The 15,772-nt window shown below is 40.8% G+C and overlaps 1 protein-coding gene across 3 annotated transcripts; it reads left to right on the top strand.

Moving 5' to 3' along the window:
* Window positions 1–1,220: 1,220 nt before the first annotated feature.
* LOC126989352 (uncharacterized) lies at window positions 1,221–9,770 on the top strand. 3 transcript variants are annotated; one of them, XM_050847977.1, is made up of 10 exons: window positions 1,221–1,350; window positions 1,518–1,629; window positions 3,874–3,928; window positions 4,184–4,441; window positions 4,599–4,661; window positions 4,772–4,880; window positions 5,263–5,438; window positions 5,507–5,650; window positions 6,093–6,170; window positions 8,528–9,770. In XM_050847977.1, exons 7-10 carry the CDS (start codon window positions 5,359–5,361, stop codon window positions 9,444–9,446), a joined length of 1,221 nt encoding a protein of 406 aa, XP_050703934.1. In that variant the 5' UTR covers window positions 1,221–1,350; window positions 1,518–1,629; window positions 3,874–3,928; window positions 4,184–4,441; window positions 4,599–4,661; window positions 4,772–4,880; window positions 5,263–5,358; the 3' UTR covers window positions 9,447–9,770. The 3 variants fall into 3 exon arrangements, with proteins under 3 accessions (XP_050703934.1, XP_050703933.1, XP_050703932.1); XM_050847976.1 differs by having other exon boundaries at window positions 4,599–4,880; window positions 5,525–5,650; XM_050847975.1 differs by having other exon boundaries at window positions 4,599–4,880.
* The last annotated feature ends 6,002 nt before the right edge of the window (window positions 9,771–15,772 follow it).

Below are 15,772 nucleotides of genomic sequence, written 5' to 3'. Positions count from 1 at the left end.
CAGCGGAAAGTATTGCGATGGGCACGCCCCTTCCAGTGGGATGAACAGGGTAAGTGATTGTTTTTGATTGATTATCTGTTTGAAATTCTGTTTGATGCTATCTGCAATAAACAGAGGCCAATATTTGAAATTAATTAAAGTGGTTATGTGTTGAAGAATGTACACTTTTGCGGCAGTTTGTGTTCATGATTTTCTCTCATGAGCTTAATGATGATTTATTTTGATAATGTGATTAGTAGAGGAAAGGGATTTGATAATGTGATTAGTAGAGGAAAGGGAGAAGGGATTGATTTCATGGCCATGGCTGTAGTATAAGATATGCTATGGTATACTGATTAGAAATAAAGATATCCCACTTTTCATCCTTATGTACATAAGGACGTAGGAGTCTGCAAGAGGCCGGTAGGCCTATACAAGGCAGTTCCTTTGAGCCTAAGCTCCCGTGTATCTAACCCCACCTAGTATCGCTGTCCATGAATTTATCTAATCTATTTTTGAATGTGACAATTGTATTGGCACTCACCACATGACTGCGAAGCCTATTCCACTCATCCACCACTCTGTTAGTAAACCAATTTTTGCCTATATCCCTGTTGAATCTGTACTTATCCAGTTTCAACCCATTACTTAGTGTCCTGCCCGTTTCTCTTACCAAAAAAAACTTATGAATATCCCCCTTATTAAAGCCCTTCATCCATTTATAAACCTCGATCATGTCTCCACGCACCCTTCGCCTTTCCAGAGAATGCAAGTTTAAATGTTTGAGTCTTTCCTCGTATGGAGAGTTTCTCAACCCCTGAATCATCTTAGTCATCCTCCTCTGCACCGATTCTAACATTTTGATATCCATTCTGTAGTAAGGTAGGAAAGAGATGGGTTGCTGCTTTATTGCCAGTGTCCCTACCCACTGCTTATTAGTGCTAAGGACCAGCTCATTGTCAGAGGTTGTGTCCCAACCACCTGAAGGAGTTAAATTTAATACAACTTTGAGTGACAGGCTCTCTCTAGCACAGGTGCAGGGTTCATGGAAGCAAAGATGAGTGTCAAAGCAAGTTGCAGCTGTGGTTTAAAATCTGTTGTCATTGTCGTGGAGTGGCCTTGTATGGAAGCTTCTCTTGCATTTCTCATACTGTGATTATTATGCATTTATAAACATATCAGAAGCTGTACAGAGTGGACCATGATGGGAAGCCTCGGCAGCTCGTGGTGAGGTCTTTTGAGGAGGTTGCTGCCGTGTTATATCATCATCACAGCAGTCCCACTGCAGGGCATAGCGGCTGGGTTACCACTTGTCAGAATGTCTCCTCAGTTTACTATTGGCGAAACATGACCCAGGACATGAAACATTATGTATGTAAATATTGTTTATGAATTGCATGAAATACCTGATCACAAGTAGTGCATCTTTACAGAAAGTTGATACAATTAAAATGATTGTTAGCTAATTCAATACTCTCCAGAATTGTTTTGCTGAATCCTCAAGCAATTTTCTCACAGTTTTCACATTTGTTTTCTAGATTGAAACATGTAGTAAGTGCCAGCACTACACGCCAATGAAGACAAAGGCCCCAGAGATGCGTCCCATAAAGGTGAAGGAGCCGTTGGAACTTATAGGAGTCGACTTGGTCGGTAAGGATCAGATATGTGTAAAGTGTTACCGGGTGGTTTGGCTTGGAGTTTCTTTTAAAAAAGTTACAAGTATTAGGTAAGCAACAGGTACAAGTATTAGGTAAGCAAAAAAGTTAAGAAATCAAATGTACATATATTCCAACACACACACAGACACAGAATTCCTAACTCTTCGAATTTGTCTTCTCGCAAATTTATAATAGCACAAAGGAAAACTGTTAGTTCTTTTAACATTCATAAGGTTTTGTTGGTAAGAGAACTGGGTAGGACACGAAGTAATGGGTTTAAACTTGATAAATTCAGATTTAACAGGGACATAGGCAAAAATTTGTTTACTAACAGGGTTGTGGATGAGTGGAATAGGCTTAGCAGTCATGTGGTGAGTGCCAATACAATTGTCACATTCAAAAATAGATTAGATAAATTCATGGACAGCGATACTAGGTGGGGTTAGATACACGGGAGCTTAGGCTAAAAGGAACTGCCTTGTATAGGCCTACCGGCCTCCTGCAGATTCCAACGTTCTTATGTTCTTATTGGGCTCATATTTCTCATACACAAGGATACAACAAATGAGTGATTCAAAGTTAGATTTTGAGGCTGAAATCGCACTATCTCTGCTCAAGCTTAAATTTACATGATCCTTTCAAAAACTTATCCCTTGCATAATTGTAGAACTCCCTTGCACACACATATATGCATGCATATCTATATGCTTTTGTCCAAGTATAGTTACTGTTGTAGGTCACGAGACAGGTCAGATACCATTTTGATGTCTTGTGGGCCTTTTCTGGGTTGTGCTTTTGGAATGCCTGGTTTTAGTTGCAACTCTCATCTATATCTCTATATATAGGCTGTTCTTCTCCGCCTGATGCTAAACTCCTATAACATTCCAAGTGGAGCCTTCACATTGTATGAAACCTCTTTGAGTTTTCTTACAAAGTCTCACCAATTTAATCAATCTCTCAGGAACCATCTGCCTTTTTTTAACTCTGTCAAATGCCTTGCTTAAAACTTTGTACATATGTGAGCTACCTCAAATGCCAGCCGTCTTACTCTTTTGGGTTTACTTTATGATAATTGTAAATATGAAAAGAACAATGCTTTATAATGCATGGTAGTTAGCTCTCATTGTTGTTCATGGAACACAATAATTCTCTCTCTCTCTCTCTCTCTCTCTCTCTCTCTCTCTCTCTCTCTCTCTCTCTCTCTCTCTCTCTCTCTCTCTCTCTCTCTCTCTCTCCTGGGTTATAATGCACTTTCTCTTTGCCTGTATAATTTGATCTAGCATGGGTGATTTATCTAGCTTTACCTAGTGTCTGCACAAGCTGATGTAATTGGTTATGTTGGGTTTTGATGGCTTTGCATGATGTATTTTTTGCTTCCTGCTTTATTAAACTATCCAGGTCCAATGGCTGTTAGTGATGAAGGCTACAGGTACATTTGCACGTTTGTCGACTTCTACACAAAGTTTGTCGACTTCTTCCCACTTAGAGATCAGACAGCTTATGGGGTGTCCAGGTGCATACGCTCCTTTATCCACAGGTAAATTTTTATCATTAGTTTCCGCACTTGGATGAAATATTTACTGCCATGTCATCACTACTTTTGAATGTAATTTCAAATAGTCAGTTTGGATGCTAAACAATCCATCTTAAAAAAGGTATCCTGATGTCAAGATTAATTTAGTTTTCATTGTTTTCCTTTGAAGTTTACCTCATCATCACCGTGACTGATTTTTTGCCTTCAAAAAATATGCAAACATTCAACAATCTGATGTAATAAACAAAACATATTCATCACTGGTAGAATCATTTAAAAAAAATTGTCATACAATCCATCCACGATATTTTCCCTATTTTGAAAATTAGTGAAACGGAATGAGTCCAAGCTGATGAGTTTGCTACTGGTAATCATTATTTCTTTAATCATGTATTACCACAATTGTTTTGAGGTTGCAGCATGTTTTGTCATCAATGCATGTAAAAGTCCGTGCAGTCGTACCACACCATATATTTCTCTCTGTTTGTTGCTTCTCACAACTGTTTTATTTCATCAATTGTATTTCAATTAAAAGCTCACTTTAGTTCTTGTATAAAAGTTCTTTGCCTTGCCATATTGTTTGAACTAATTATGAAATTTAATCATAACCATCAATTGATTATGTTTAGGCATAATATAAGAATGTGATACAAAAGATGCAGATTTTTTTTTCATATGTGTAATGACATCTGCTTTCCTTAGGTGGGGCAAGCCTGCAAGGATCCTGACTGATCACGGACGTGAGTTTTGTTCCTCGGTAAGTCTTTATGTTACTGTTATTTCTGTTGTAATTCATGGAATGGCCATCAGGATGTAATGTTATATTCAGGTATGCCTGAGAGGTGCATTATTACCAATACAGTTGTCAGAGGAGGACATTTACATCATCTAATGCTTCGTTAGCTCTAAGATGCTGAACAAACCTCAGGTATTATTAACACTGCAAACAAATGATACTATTATAACACCTGTTGTATTACTGCTGCTACTTTGACCTCTTCATTCCCCACAGATCAACGACGAACTCTGCAAGTTCTACGGGATCCGGAGGAGTATCACGTCTGCCTACCATCCGCAGACTAATGGACTGGCAGAGAGAATTAACCAGACTCTGGAGACCAGGCTTTCCAAGCTCTGCAACGCGACCAAGACCGACTGGCCAAACTTCCTGGATGAAGTCGCCTATAGCATCCGCACCCAAAAGCAGCGGACCACCGGGTTCACACCTTTCCGGTTGATGTTTGCTCGTGAGCACCGGCCACTTCACCAGGTAACCACCAGTGTTTGAATTAATATAAGAAATCAACTCCTATTGGTTCCATTAAAATATGAAGCCATCACTTTCAATCACAAACCAAAAAAATATGAAGAGTTGTTCTTGTGCCTAATGACCGTAATTTCAGTTCGATTGAAATAAATATTTTTAGGAAGAAATTACATTTGCTCCTGAGGCTTCTGCACAACCAGAGGGAAGGAGTACCACACCAGAAGTAAGTAGAAAGTAGATTCATATGTAATGTGCAAATTCTGGAAGAAAAGTGTATATCTCACAAGAATTGAAGAATATGTCTAGTACCTCTCAAGTAATCTTCTTTTGCAGTTTCTTTTTGTTACAGTTCTTTGAAGAACTTGTTGAACTGCCCTCTTCCGAGGACATTGCGGAGTGTGTCAAAGAGCAGGACCAGAGGCGTGAAGAACTGCACTCCAAGGTCTGGCTGAGGACGTCATGTGTTATATTTCCTGATGCTAATGTTCTTAAGTCTGGCAGTAGTACCGAAGAAAAATACCATAACTTTTACATTGATGCTATAATTTATGTTTCAGCATAGTACATTCATTGCCAGATTGACTCTGCTTTAGCCCGACTTTATTCGGTCTCCAAACTATTTCAATGTAATGACTGCAGATATATGGCCAGATTAAACACTCGACGTTTATTCCAATTCAAGTCCTGCTACATAGGATCATTCTTTCATCCATATTGTACCATACATTACAAGCATCTTTTGCACAAGGAAATTTATATGTCAGTACAATTAATCCGGTCATCATAGTGCTATCAATGCTTATGCTTTTACTTTTATTATGCAGCGGGAACAGAGAGTTGAAGCAGCCCAAGAAAAGCAGAAGGCTGAGTACAGGAACAGGAAAGCAAGAGGAGTGAAGACCTTCAGCTTCTCTGTAGGGATGAAGGTTCTTAAAAGAAACCTTCGCAATGAGACTCGGAAGGGTGGGATAATGGAGCAGAAGTGGACTGGTCCATACAAGTGAGTACTGATGTTAAAGGAATTGTATTTTTGTGTGTGCTCCATTTTTGTCATTTAGGTTTCTGTAGCCTACTGACACTCAACAGAGTCCTTGACATCGACTCCTCAAACCGTGTGGCACTTGAGGCTGTGAGCAATGGGAAGAAGCTCAAGAGCCGTACTCCATACAACAACCTGAGGCCATTCCTCCAGAGCCAGTTGCACTGTGACAGGTGTGTACAGCTATTACCAGCTGTGCGGTTGTGATGTGGTGTTCCTTTCTTATATTTAACTATATGTTCATACTTCATGTGCTTATTATGCTTTACTTTGATAAGTAAGTAATTTTCATTGCATATGGTTTGAGCTGTCAACTTGTTGCAATTTATGGCTGTGTTTGCATGTAATGTTAAGCATTTTTGTAACAAGTGTAGAAAAATCTTGAACATGTAATGATAGCAGGTAATTATCATAGTGTTGTGTTTCACTAACCTGCATATAGCTTGTACTGAGGTGTAATTACAGTAATCACTCATAGGTGAGTATTTTTTTCCCAGCTCATCAATATATAATTGAAAATCATTCATATCTTACTCTCTTGTCAGGAGGGTTCAGGGTAGAAGAGGAAGGTAGGCTTTATCTATAAATTAGAATTTTTCATGAACCATCTTTCAGACACTTATTGGACCACAGAGATGGACTGCAGCCCTCCAGCATTCAGGGACCTGTGCAGCCATCACCTGACACCTCACAGTAAGGAGTCACTTACAGAACTATATTATTTTTTTTTCTGACTCAGAAATTTGTTGTGCGAAGTTTCTGAGCTTGAATGAAACTAAGGGAAACAAACAAGCAAACCAGTGAGGGTGATATAGTTTAAACTTTTTGACATACTTGATACTAGGAATTGTTTCCCGGAATCCCAGACAATTTTCAAGGTTTAATAATCCTTGGATATTTTTGCACATCCACCCAGGAAATCCTGGAATGAAATTAAGTACAAAAATAGGGGCAAATTTGACTGCAGGATAGTTGTGGACTTGTGGTTCTATTTATATTCATATACAGGGTGTCCTGTGAGGAATGTTTTGTGTGTGTGTGTGTGTGTGTGTGTGTGAAGGAAGGATTTACTGTTTAGGTATTCTCTTGAGTATTATAAAGCAGCCATGGCACTCCCGTTACCCGTAACAGAGCTCGTATAATGAACACCATGTTTGCATATTCCACGTTGCTGTATGTATACGGCATTGAAATGAGCGTAACAACTTAACAAAATTACAAAAAAAAGCAGCACACTTTCCCTCCTCGCGTGAGTGGCCGACCAGTGATGGTTGACAGTAAACTGTCTGTTTGTCTGTCTGTCTGCCTGCCCACACAACTGAACAGTGTTGTCATAGTTCCCAATGTTTTAGCTACTGATTATTTTTACTTCATTTCCTGTCATTAAGTTCTCTTTTCATTGCACTGAGTATAAATGGAAACACCATCATCATCTTTCATCGACGCCTGCTCCTGGGAGCTCCCACAAAAGGATGGCCATGGCAGAAGAGCTTCCAACTTTCTCTATCCCGACCCTATCCTTGCCTGCTCAAAGTTCCCCACTGATTTTTCACCCCTCCCTCATACTCTTGCATCCTATCTCTCCATTTCACTGGAGGTCGTCCTCTAGCATTCCCTCCTCTATCTCACTCCATACACCCTTCTGGTCATCTTACTCTACTCCATTCGCTCCATGTGGCCAAACCACTTTAAAGTCTGTCATTTCATTTGTTCCACCACTCCACACTTCTTCCCTTCTCCCCTGTGACACATTCCAAAACGCTCATACACACTTTCGTATCTCATTCCATCCATTCTACTCACACCACAAGCACTCCTCAAATAACTCATTTCCACTGCCTGCACTCTAGACCTCTGACTTTCATTCCAGGCCCACGTTTCACTTGCATATGTGAGGGTTGGTACTATTATTGTATTTCTCAAATCCCTCTTTACCTCCATGCTCACACTTCTGCCATTCGTGATTCGTCCCAAAGACCCTACCACCCTTCTTCCTTGCAATGCCCTTTCTCTTATCTCTCCCTCCATACCACCATGCTTACACATAACTGATCCAAGGTACTTAAACTCGTTGACCTTCTCCATTTCTTCACCATTCAAAATTATTTTGCATTCCTTTTCACATTCAATTCCCATTCTATATGGGGATACAAAATCGACAACCTCACTTCTACTTCGCTCACAAACCATCACTTTACTTTTGTTGACGTTTACTTTCAGCTTTCTCCTTTTACAGACACTATCAAAAACACTGACCAAATTTTGTAAGTCACTTCCATTTTCTGCAATGAGCACTATGTCATCAGCAAACAGTATTGAGTTCAGTACCCACTTCCTTCCCTCAGCAAACATTTTTACTCCAACTTCCCCAACTTTGCCCTTCATTTATCTCATGACGCCATCCATATAAATATTGAAATAGAAACATTTTTTTTTTTTTATCAACGATAATGAACTATAATTTACATTGTCATTCGCATTGGAATTCAGAAGTAGAACAAATATAAAGTAGTAAACGAAGCAAATTTTATCTCTTATTCTTACTCCTTTTACTTTGTTGAGGAACAAAGTGTATGCTGAAAATTTTGGAATAAAACATTAAGTGGAATTAATCAGACAGTCAATCTACAGTAATATTTCTGCATATCTATTAATGTTAAGCACATAAAAAATCTGAAAGGGAAGCTAGGTATAATGTGCAATTCTAGACAATTGAAAATCCCGGGAATTCCAGGGATACCATGATTACGGCTAATTTTTTCCCGTAATCCCGGGACAAAGGTAAAGGTCCAAGACGATAATCCCTACTTGATACCCAGGTATTACTCACGCCCAACTTTTCGGGAAAGAAAGTATGCTGTTAAAATTCCTCAGCGTATGTGCTAGACATTTGTTGTGTTAGAAAATTGACAATACTGTCCACTTTAGATTGTGGTGACATTACTGCTGTTTATAATATACAAAGGGGTTCATACTGCATCTGCAAAACTTTGAGCTGAGCCATGATGCAGTAATGTAAACACCCTAACACATCATTCACCCTTCCCAAGGTTGCCTGCTGAACTGAATAGCCTGGAGGGACAGCAGCACTGTGAAGCTCGCCTGGCTCCTTCCCTGCAACGAGAGGTTCCCCTGGCCCCTGCCCATGGAAATCCAAGTGAAGCGGCAAGGGAAGTATCCATTGAAGGGAAGTGGTTGACAGACCTCCACATAGATCATGCACAGCATTTGCTTGGAATCAGTTTCCTCAATGTTTCAGGTTTCCAGTCTACTGTTGTCTTTCAAACTGCAAAATGTGTGCATGTTAAAAGTCCCAGTAATTGCTTTGTCCAAATTTTACATGTACACAACAATCACTGGCTTACAGTAAGTAACCTTCAATGTAATGATAACACTGTCAAGGTTTATGACAGCTTAAACAACAGCTTGGGAATCTCAAACAATTTTGATTGCCAGCTGGCTGCTCTACTAAACTGTAGTTCACAATTTAAAGTAGAATATGTAAAAGTTCAGCAGCAGGAGGGATACTCAGATTGTGGTTTGTTTGCTATTGCTTTTGCTACCAGTCTTTGTTTTGGCATCCCACCTGCAACTCAAAATTTTGTTCAGAAAGACATGAGGAGCCACCTTGCATCCTGCTTTCGGAAGGGGGTACTGGAACCTTTCCCAGTCTTTCCCTCTACCATTACCCCTACAAGTAGCAAGTGTTATGTTGTGGATTTGTGTTTACAGTGTAGGAGGCCCAAGTCTGACAATGGCAGTTTGATCAAGTGTATGTTGTGTAACAGCATGTATCATGCTACATGTGTGGGGGTTTCTACTGACATTTTTGTTTGTGCTGCATGTCAGCAGGAAATAATGTACCTTTATATATTTCTCTCTCTCTCTCTCTCTCTCTCTCTCTCTCTCTCTCTCTCTCTCTCTCTCTCTCTCTCTCTCTCTCTCCTGTGGCAGAGTCCCCCGTCGTAGGTGTGACTATTGTTATACCGGAGCTGGAGTTGACGACATCACAGCTGCCCTGGATAAGGTCTCTGCTGAGGCTTCTAATGACTCCCTGTTTGTTCTCCACACAGGTACGAATGCCATCACCACAACCCGGTCTGAGGAACTGCTGGACAAGTACTCTAGGCTTATCCATCAGTACAAATCTAAATCCCCCTAACATTTCGATTTCAGGAGTTCTACCACGGAAGTGGGCAGAGAGTGACTTCTTCAGCAAGGCTTTCAGCCTCAACAACTGCTTACAGACTCTTTGCAGGGAGCTTGACGTTGAGTTCTTTAATGCCTGGGACAATTTCTATGGCCAGAGTGAGCTCTTCCACAGGGGCGGAATACACCTGTCCCCCACGCAGTACGTGACACCCGATCAAAAAAACTCTCTCGGCCACGTCCCTCCAACCCGCCCGTGTAAATAGACGCCACGCATCGCAACAAACGCGAGACTGTGAATCCGCAAGTACCACCACCTCAATTACCAAGCCTCAAAATAAAGTCCTTAGTTTCAATGCGCAGAGCCTAAGAAACTTCGATGAATTGAAATGTATTGCTCTAACAGAAAATTTTCTACGTCATTGCTATAACAGAAACATTTATCAACACCACAAATATTGATTTAAGTTCAGAATACAATATAGATGGCTACAGACTCTTCAACTAAAACAGTGTTAACCGTAGAGGTGGTGGGGTTTCCCTTTTGGTCAAAAGCTATTTGCGACCAACTGACAGAACACCAAGAGACAGTAAAGTTGAACATTTGTTCGTGCGAGTAAATATTGCAAAAATCAATTTAAATATATCTGTTACCTACAGACCTCCAGGGGAAATCACTCCAAGAATATGTTGAAATGTATGCCGTTTTAAGGCAGTCACTTAACCCGGGAAAACCCAGTGTCACCTACTGGTGACATTTTTTTTAAATGGTCATATCTCTAACCCTTTACAGACATTTGCATTGATCATTCGTTTATAATGTTGTTTTGTAGTGCCCCCAAAACAAGCAAATAACGTCTGGACATTAATTTTCCTCTACAAACCTATCGAGAAAGGTTCGAGCCGTCGTCGACGGAGATCACCTTCCTGCATAATTATTAGTTAGGGTAACTGGCGATCAGCGGCACGCACTCCTCCTCTCTCCTATCCGTTGCTTCTCTTACCCCCTCCGGCTGCACGAGTTAACCCCCACCCCCACCGCGCTGGGCGAGGTTAGTCATCTGATACCCTTCGCCCTGCTCGCAGGTAAGCGCTGTTCTCCCTGGATATAACTTCCCAGTTAAAATTACAGTGTTCACATGATTTATAAGGGTTACCACAGTTAGTCATCTGATACCCTTAGCCCTGCTCACAGCTAACAGTGGGTGCCCACGGCACCTTCGCCGTCCCTGTGAATGGAACAGCCAGCCCAGGAGCCATGAGACATCACCTCGCTGGCAGATAAGTCATCCCTCAATGCCTGTAACCACCACCTCCTCAGTCGTATTGGGAAGCCCCTTTTAATTTATTTCCCCAACACACACACTAGTTAGGATGGGTGTCAAATCGTTGTGTTTGTAAGGGGTTTAGCGATCTTCCCCCCTGTCGTGGCCTCTGTGACGCATCAAGATACGTAGGGAAAAGTGCTGATGTGAATGTCGCTAGACGAGTTTCGTGACTGGTAGAAGGAAGGGGAGTGTTGCCGTCGCCTATATATTTATAAATGTTTATTCCCCCCATTTCTTTGTATGTATTGCATTATCTTGTAATATTGGTAATAACAGAATAATGACAGGGTTGTGACTATAGAGGCCTCCGTCGCCCTTGGTCCTTTTAAGACTCACTGTCCCGTCGCCGTTACAGGATAGGTTGAGTTAAATCGTCTTCCTCCCCCCCATCCCCCTCTTCAAGGGGTGGCAGATTATTTATAAATACCCAGTGTCCTAATAAACCGAGACCATATAATGTAACACTGCTTGTTTCCTCCCTACCCTACAATATATTCCACGTTAATCAATTGTAGGAGTCACCCTTACTCCCTCCTCCTTCGTGTCGTACTTAAAACGCTACCAATTTTTTTTTCTCCATTAACACAGACACGAGGAGAGAGTAGGGTTGTCAGAGTAATTTAACGTTCTCTTGATTGTCTTAGACTCCATTCCACACCGCGAATTGGTTTCGCAGTTATTTTTTTTTTTTATTATGGTTTTTAGTTTTGTTTTCTTGTGAGCCCCCACACACTCAGTGGTGCCTTAAATGAAGAGCAGGAGAGCCGAGGGCATCACCGTTTAACACTTCTGTTTTGTATATTTCAGCTCTGGGGAAAATAATATTTTGTTTACGTTAACTCTGGCATCTGATGAAAGAACATGTAGTGCTCCTGTTTTTTATCCCCCATTACCTATGCCAAAACAATGTATTCCTGCAATATAAAAACAACTTTAAATAACTTTTCCTCTGTGTTTCTCAACAGTTAAATGCTTAATGAAAAACCTAGTGAGTGTAACAGCACAATGAGTATTTGTTACTATGAGGTAATCTCCATGAAACTCACGACTGTCACCTCGAGGTGATATTGGACATACACTCAACAATTCAGTCTTTTTCCACTGAGTGCGGATCATTGTTTTCTGGTTTCAGTTTGACTCGTCATGAGACTGCAACAATACTTGAGCTTGTAATGAAGAATTTGATACACCTGTTAAGTGTTTTGAATATCTATAATTCAATTATGATAAATTTTCTTGTGGCTGAGTGGTTAGCGTGCGGGCCCCACGTGCACAGCGTTCTGAACGACGCTATTTCGAATCTGCCACTAACACCTGGAATTTTCAGTCACCACCGAGTGGCCTAAGACTACCCCCATGCTGTCATGAAGACCACCCATCAACCCACACTATAGACAAATAGTCCAAGTCATTCAGGAATGAGCTCTTGTGTTGAGCATGAGCCAAGAAAAGATGGCGCCACTATAAACACTTGCCTGCACCAAGATGGGCTGGGGCCGACCACCAGGCCCCTCAAGATAGCCTACCGGTGCTACAGGCTCCGATGTAAAAAAAATATAATAATATAAAAAAATAAACTAAATCTCCCACAAATATTCTTTGAATAAAAATTCATGTACTAAACAAAACTCGCAAAGAAATGAAGGTGTTCATTTCTGTTCTGTTGTTGAGAGTACTTGACACCTAAGTACATTCGCATTTTTTAGCGATTCAAAACCGGATGTGAACAATTAATATGTTTCAAGCAGTTATTAGAAGGAACATATTCTCTGAAATTCATCACTATCTCCACACTTGTGACACTTTAGATCTGCTGGGAGTCGGCAAATTGGGGATGTCAACGAGATGTCCAGGTGGTGGGGGTGTAAAGAGGAGAGTACACTAGATGGTAAGGAAGACCATGATGGTGTACGCACAAAAGTGCCCTGCAGGAAAGCCAGAGTTGCTGAGTTTCATGACCTAACCACTAACCAGTCAGTTGTCGGAAATGTAAAGCTGTTCTCCGTGTTCACAGTTGGTATGCTCTCATACAAAACAAGAGTCTGCGGCACTTAGTAAAAGGAAACTCTTCATTGCAATTTGTCCACTATTCATGGAATAATGATATTTTCCAAAAAAAATGTTTTTCTTTGAGTTATATATTTATTTCTGTTCTAATATAATTATGCTAAAAAACACATAACTTAATACTGAAAGGAGACATCTTGACATGAATACAGAAAACATTTCTGGAATATAAAGAAAAGTTTTTTTTTAACGACTTCGTTGTGTCATTGCCCAATGTTACCTCTAGGTGACACCCTTTTTGTGCAAAAAGTAAAATATATAGAAGAAAAATTTCTCCGTAAAAGTTGCTTAAAATTGCTTTACCAAATATATATATTGTAATTGGACAAAGAAAACTTGATAAAATATGAAATGGGCTTTCTTAGGTTAATAACAGCGACTCACTGATATTAGGAGACTGTAACCTCCCCCATATCGACTGGGTAACGCTGTCAGGTACAGAAGGAGTCACATAGAATGATCGAATTTTCAGAAAACTACCTAAGCCAAATGGTATCTGAACCACCTTGACAAAATAACTTACTAGACCTTGTTACAGTAACCCTAGATAGGTCCTTGCGATCATAAATCAGTGTTCGTCGACATTAGAGCTCGAACAACAATGACTGAAAATAAATTAAAGGTGCCAAATATCAAAAGAGCTAATTTCGTAGAAACTTCTTATTCAAGAATAAAGATGTAATAATTCCGCTCTACAATAGTTTAGCCAGACCCCACTTGGAAAATGCTTTATAGTTTTGGTTTCCCCACCATGCAAAGGACATTGCTAAATTAGAAGGTGTTCAGTGTCGGGCAACGAAAATGATCCCTTCCTTGCACAACAAACCCTACGAAGAGAGGCTTTCCACCCTTAACATGTTCTCTCATGAGAAACGTTGCCTCCGAGGAAAAGTGATCGAATGTTTTAAAATACTTGATGGTTTAACGAATGTAGACAGATCAACATTGTTTATGATCGATGACACTTTGCGTATGAGGGACAATGGCATAAAACTCAAATGTAAATTCAGACTGCACCAAATTTTTCTTCACTAACGTTGTAGTGCGAGAATGGAATAAGCTCCCACCGTCAGTGGTCCAGTGTAACACGATTGATTCCTTCAAAAACAAGCTTGACCGTCACTTCCTTCAACTAGAGTTGAAATGCATCGTTTTAGAGCCTTCTGATTAATGTAGAATCGCTTAGGTTTAAGGACAGACCACCAAAACTGGACCATGGGGTCTGTGTAGTCTGATTTTCTATGTAAATCTCTCTCTCTCTCTCTCTCTCTCTCTCTCTCTCTCTCTCTCTCTCTCTCTCTCTCTCTCTCTCTCTCTCTCCATTATATACACTGGATATATCTTTTTGCTAGTTTATTTGGTTCATTATTTTCTTCTCATTTTATATATATAGATATATATATATATATATATATATATATATATATATATATATATATATATATATATATATATATATATATATATATATTGAAAACCACTGCCCCAGGAGAAGGCCACAGCAGGAGAGTCGCCATTTATACCTGTTCTTACATTCCCTCCTTGCAGGCGGTGGTTGAATCGACAGAGTAACAGCACCGCGTTCAGGAGGACGCGAGTTCAATCCCCGCCCGGTGCCACCAAGCTGGGATTTTTCAGCCGCCGCCGAGTGGCTTAAAACTACCCACATGCTGTCCAGAAGACCACCAATCAACCCGGACTCTAGATTCTAGGATTAAAGATGAGCTCCGGTAGGGCAGCATGAGCCAATGTAAGATGGCGCCACTATAAACACTCGCCTGCGCCAGAACGGGCTGGGCCGACCATCAGGCCCCACCGGAAAGAAGCCTTGGGTCGACCATCAGGCCCCACCGGGAAGAAGCCTACCGGCGCTATATGCCGCGACGTATAAAAAAAAAAAAAAAAAAAAAATTACACTGGCATATGACCACAAATGTTGCGCCGACTAAACAAAACTTTTTCTCTTACGCTCTTCGATTCCCGGGTGGAGTGGAAAAATTTGGGTGGCTTTTCCAATACCCTATGCCCCTGTCCACCCAGCAGTGAATTGGTACCAGGTATTAATTGGGAGTTGTGTCCCGTCTCCTGGGATCTGTTCCCTTCTATAATTCCTTCCCCTCCTGTCTCTCTCCGGCAAACGACCATAGATGTTGCGCCGACCAAACAAACTTTCCAACTTTTCCTCTAACACTCCTCTCGCTCCTTTCTCTCACAAACTGCAGCACTCAGTTTCACTGGGGGTCGTCCTCTTGCAGTCACCGCAGCAATCCTACTGGTGAACGTCCTCTTCATCTTTTCACTCTCCAGCATCCTTTTTTATGGCCAAACCATCTCACGGTACTGCGTTTAACCCTCTCAATATTTCTACGTTTCATACCTTCGTCTGTACTTGACATACCTACCATAATTGTTATATACACTTTCGTTACTTTCACCATCTATTCTCCTTCCCCCATAAGCTCTTCTTAGGAATCACATTTCTACTGCCTGTATCCTGGATCTTTGGCTTTCATTTCCTGCCCACGTCTTGCTTGCATAAGGGATCATTGGCACAATTATTCCATCACGCAATCCCTTTTTCACTGTCATGTCAACTGTCCTTTCATCATACTCTCCGGGGACCCAATCACTCTTCTCCCCTGTACAGATCTTTCTCTGGTCTCACCTGTCATGCTTCCATGTCTGCACAGGATCAAACCTAGATACTGAAATTCATTCACCTCCTACATCCTTTTTCCATTCAGCTTAATG

The sequence above is a fragment of the Eriocheir sinensis genome, unplaced genomic scaffold (assembly GCF_024679095.1).
Source record: "Eriocheir sinensis breed Jianghai 21 unplaced genomic scaffold, ASM2467909v1 Scaffold1131, whole genome shotgun sequence".
Taxonomy (NCBI): domain Eukaryota; kingdom Metazoa; phylum Arthropoda; class Malacostraca; order Decapoda; family Varunidae; genus Eriocheir; species Eriocheir sinensis.
This window is presented reverse-complemented; position numbering and strand designations above follow the sequence as displayed.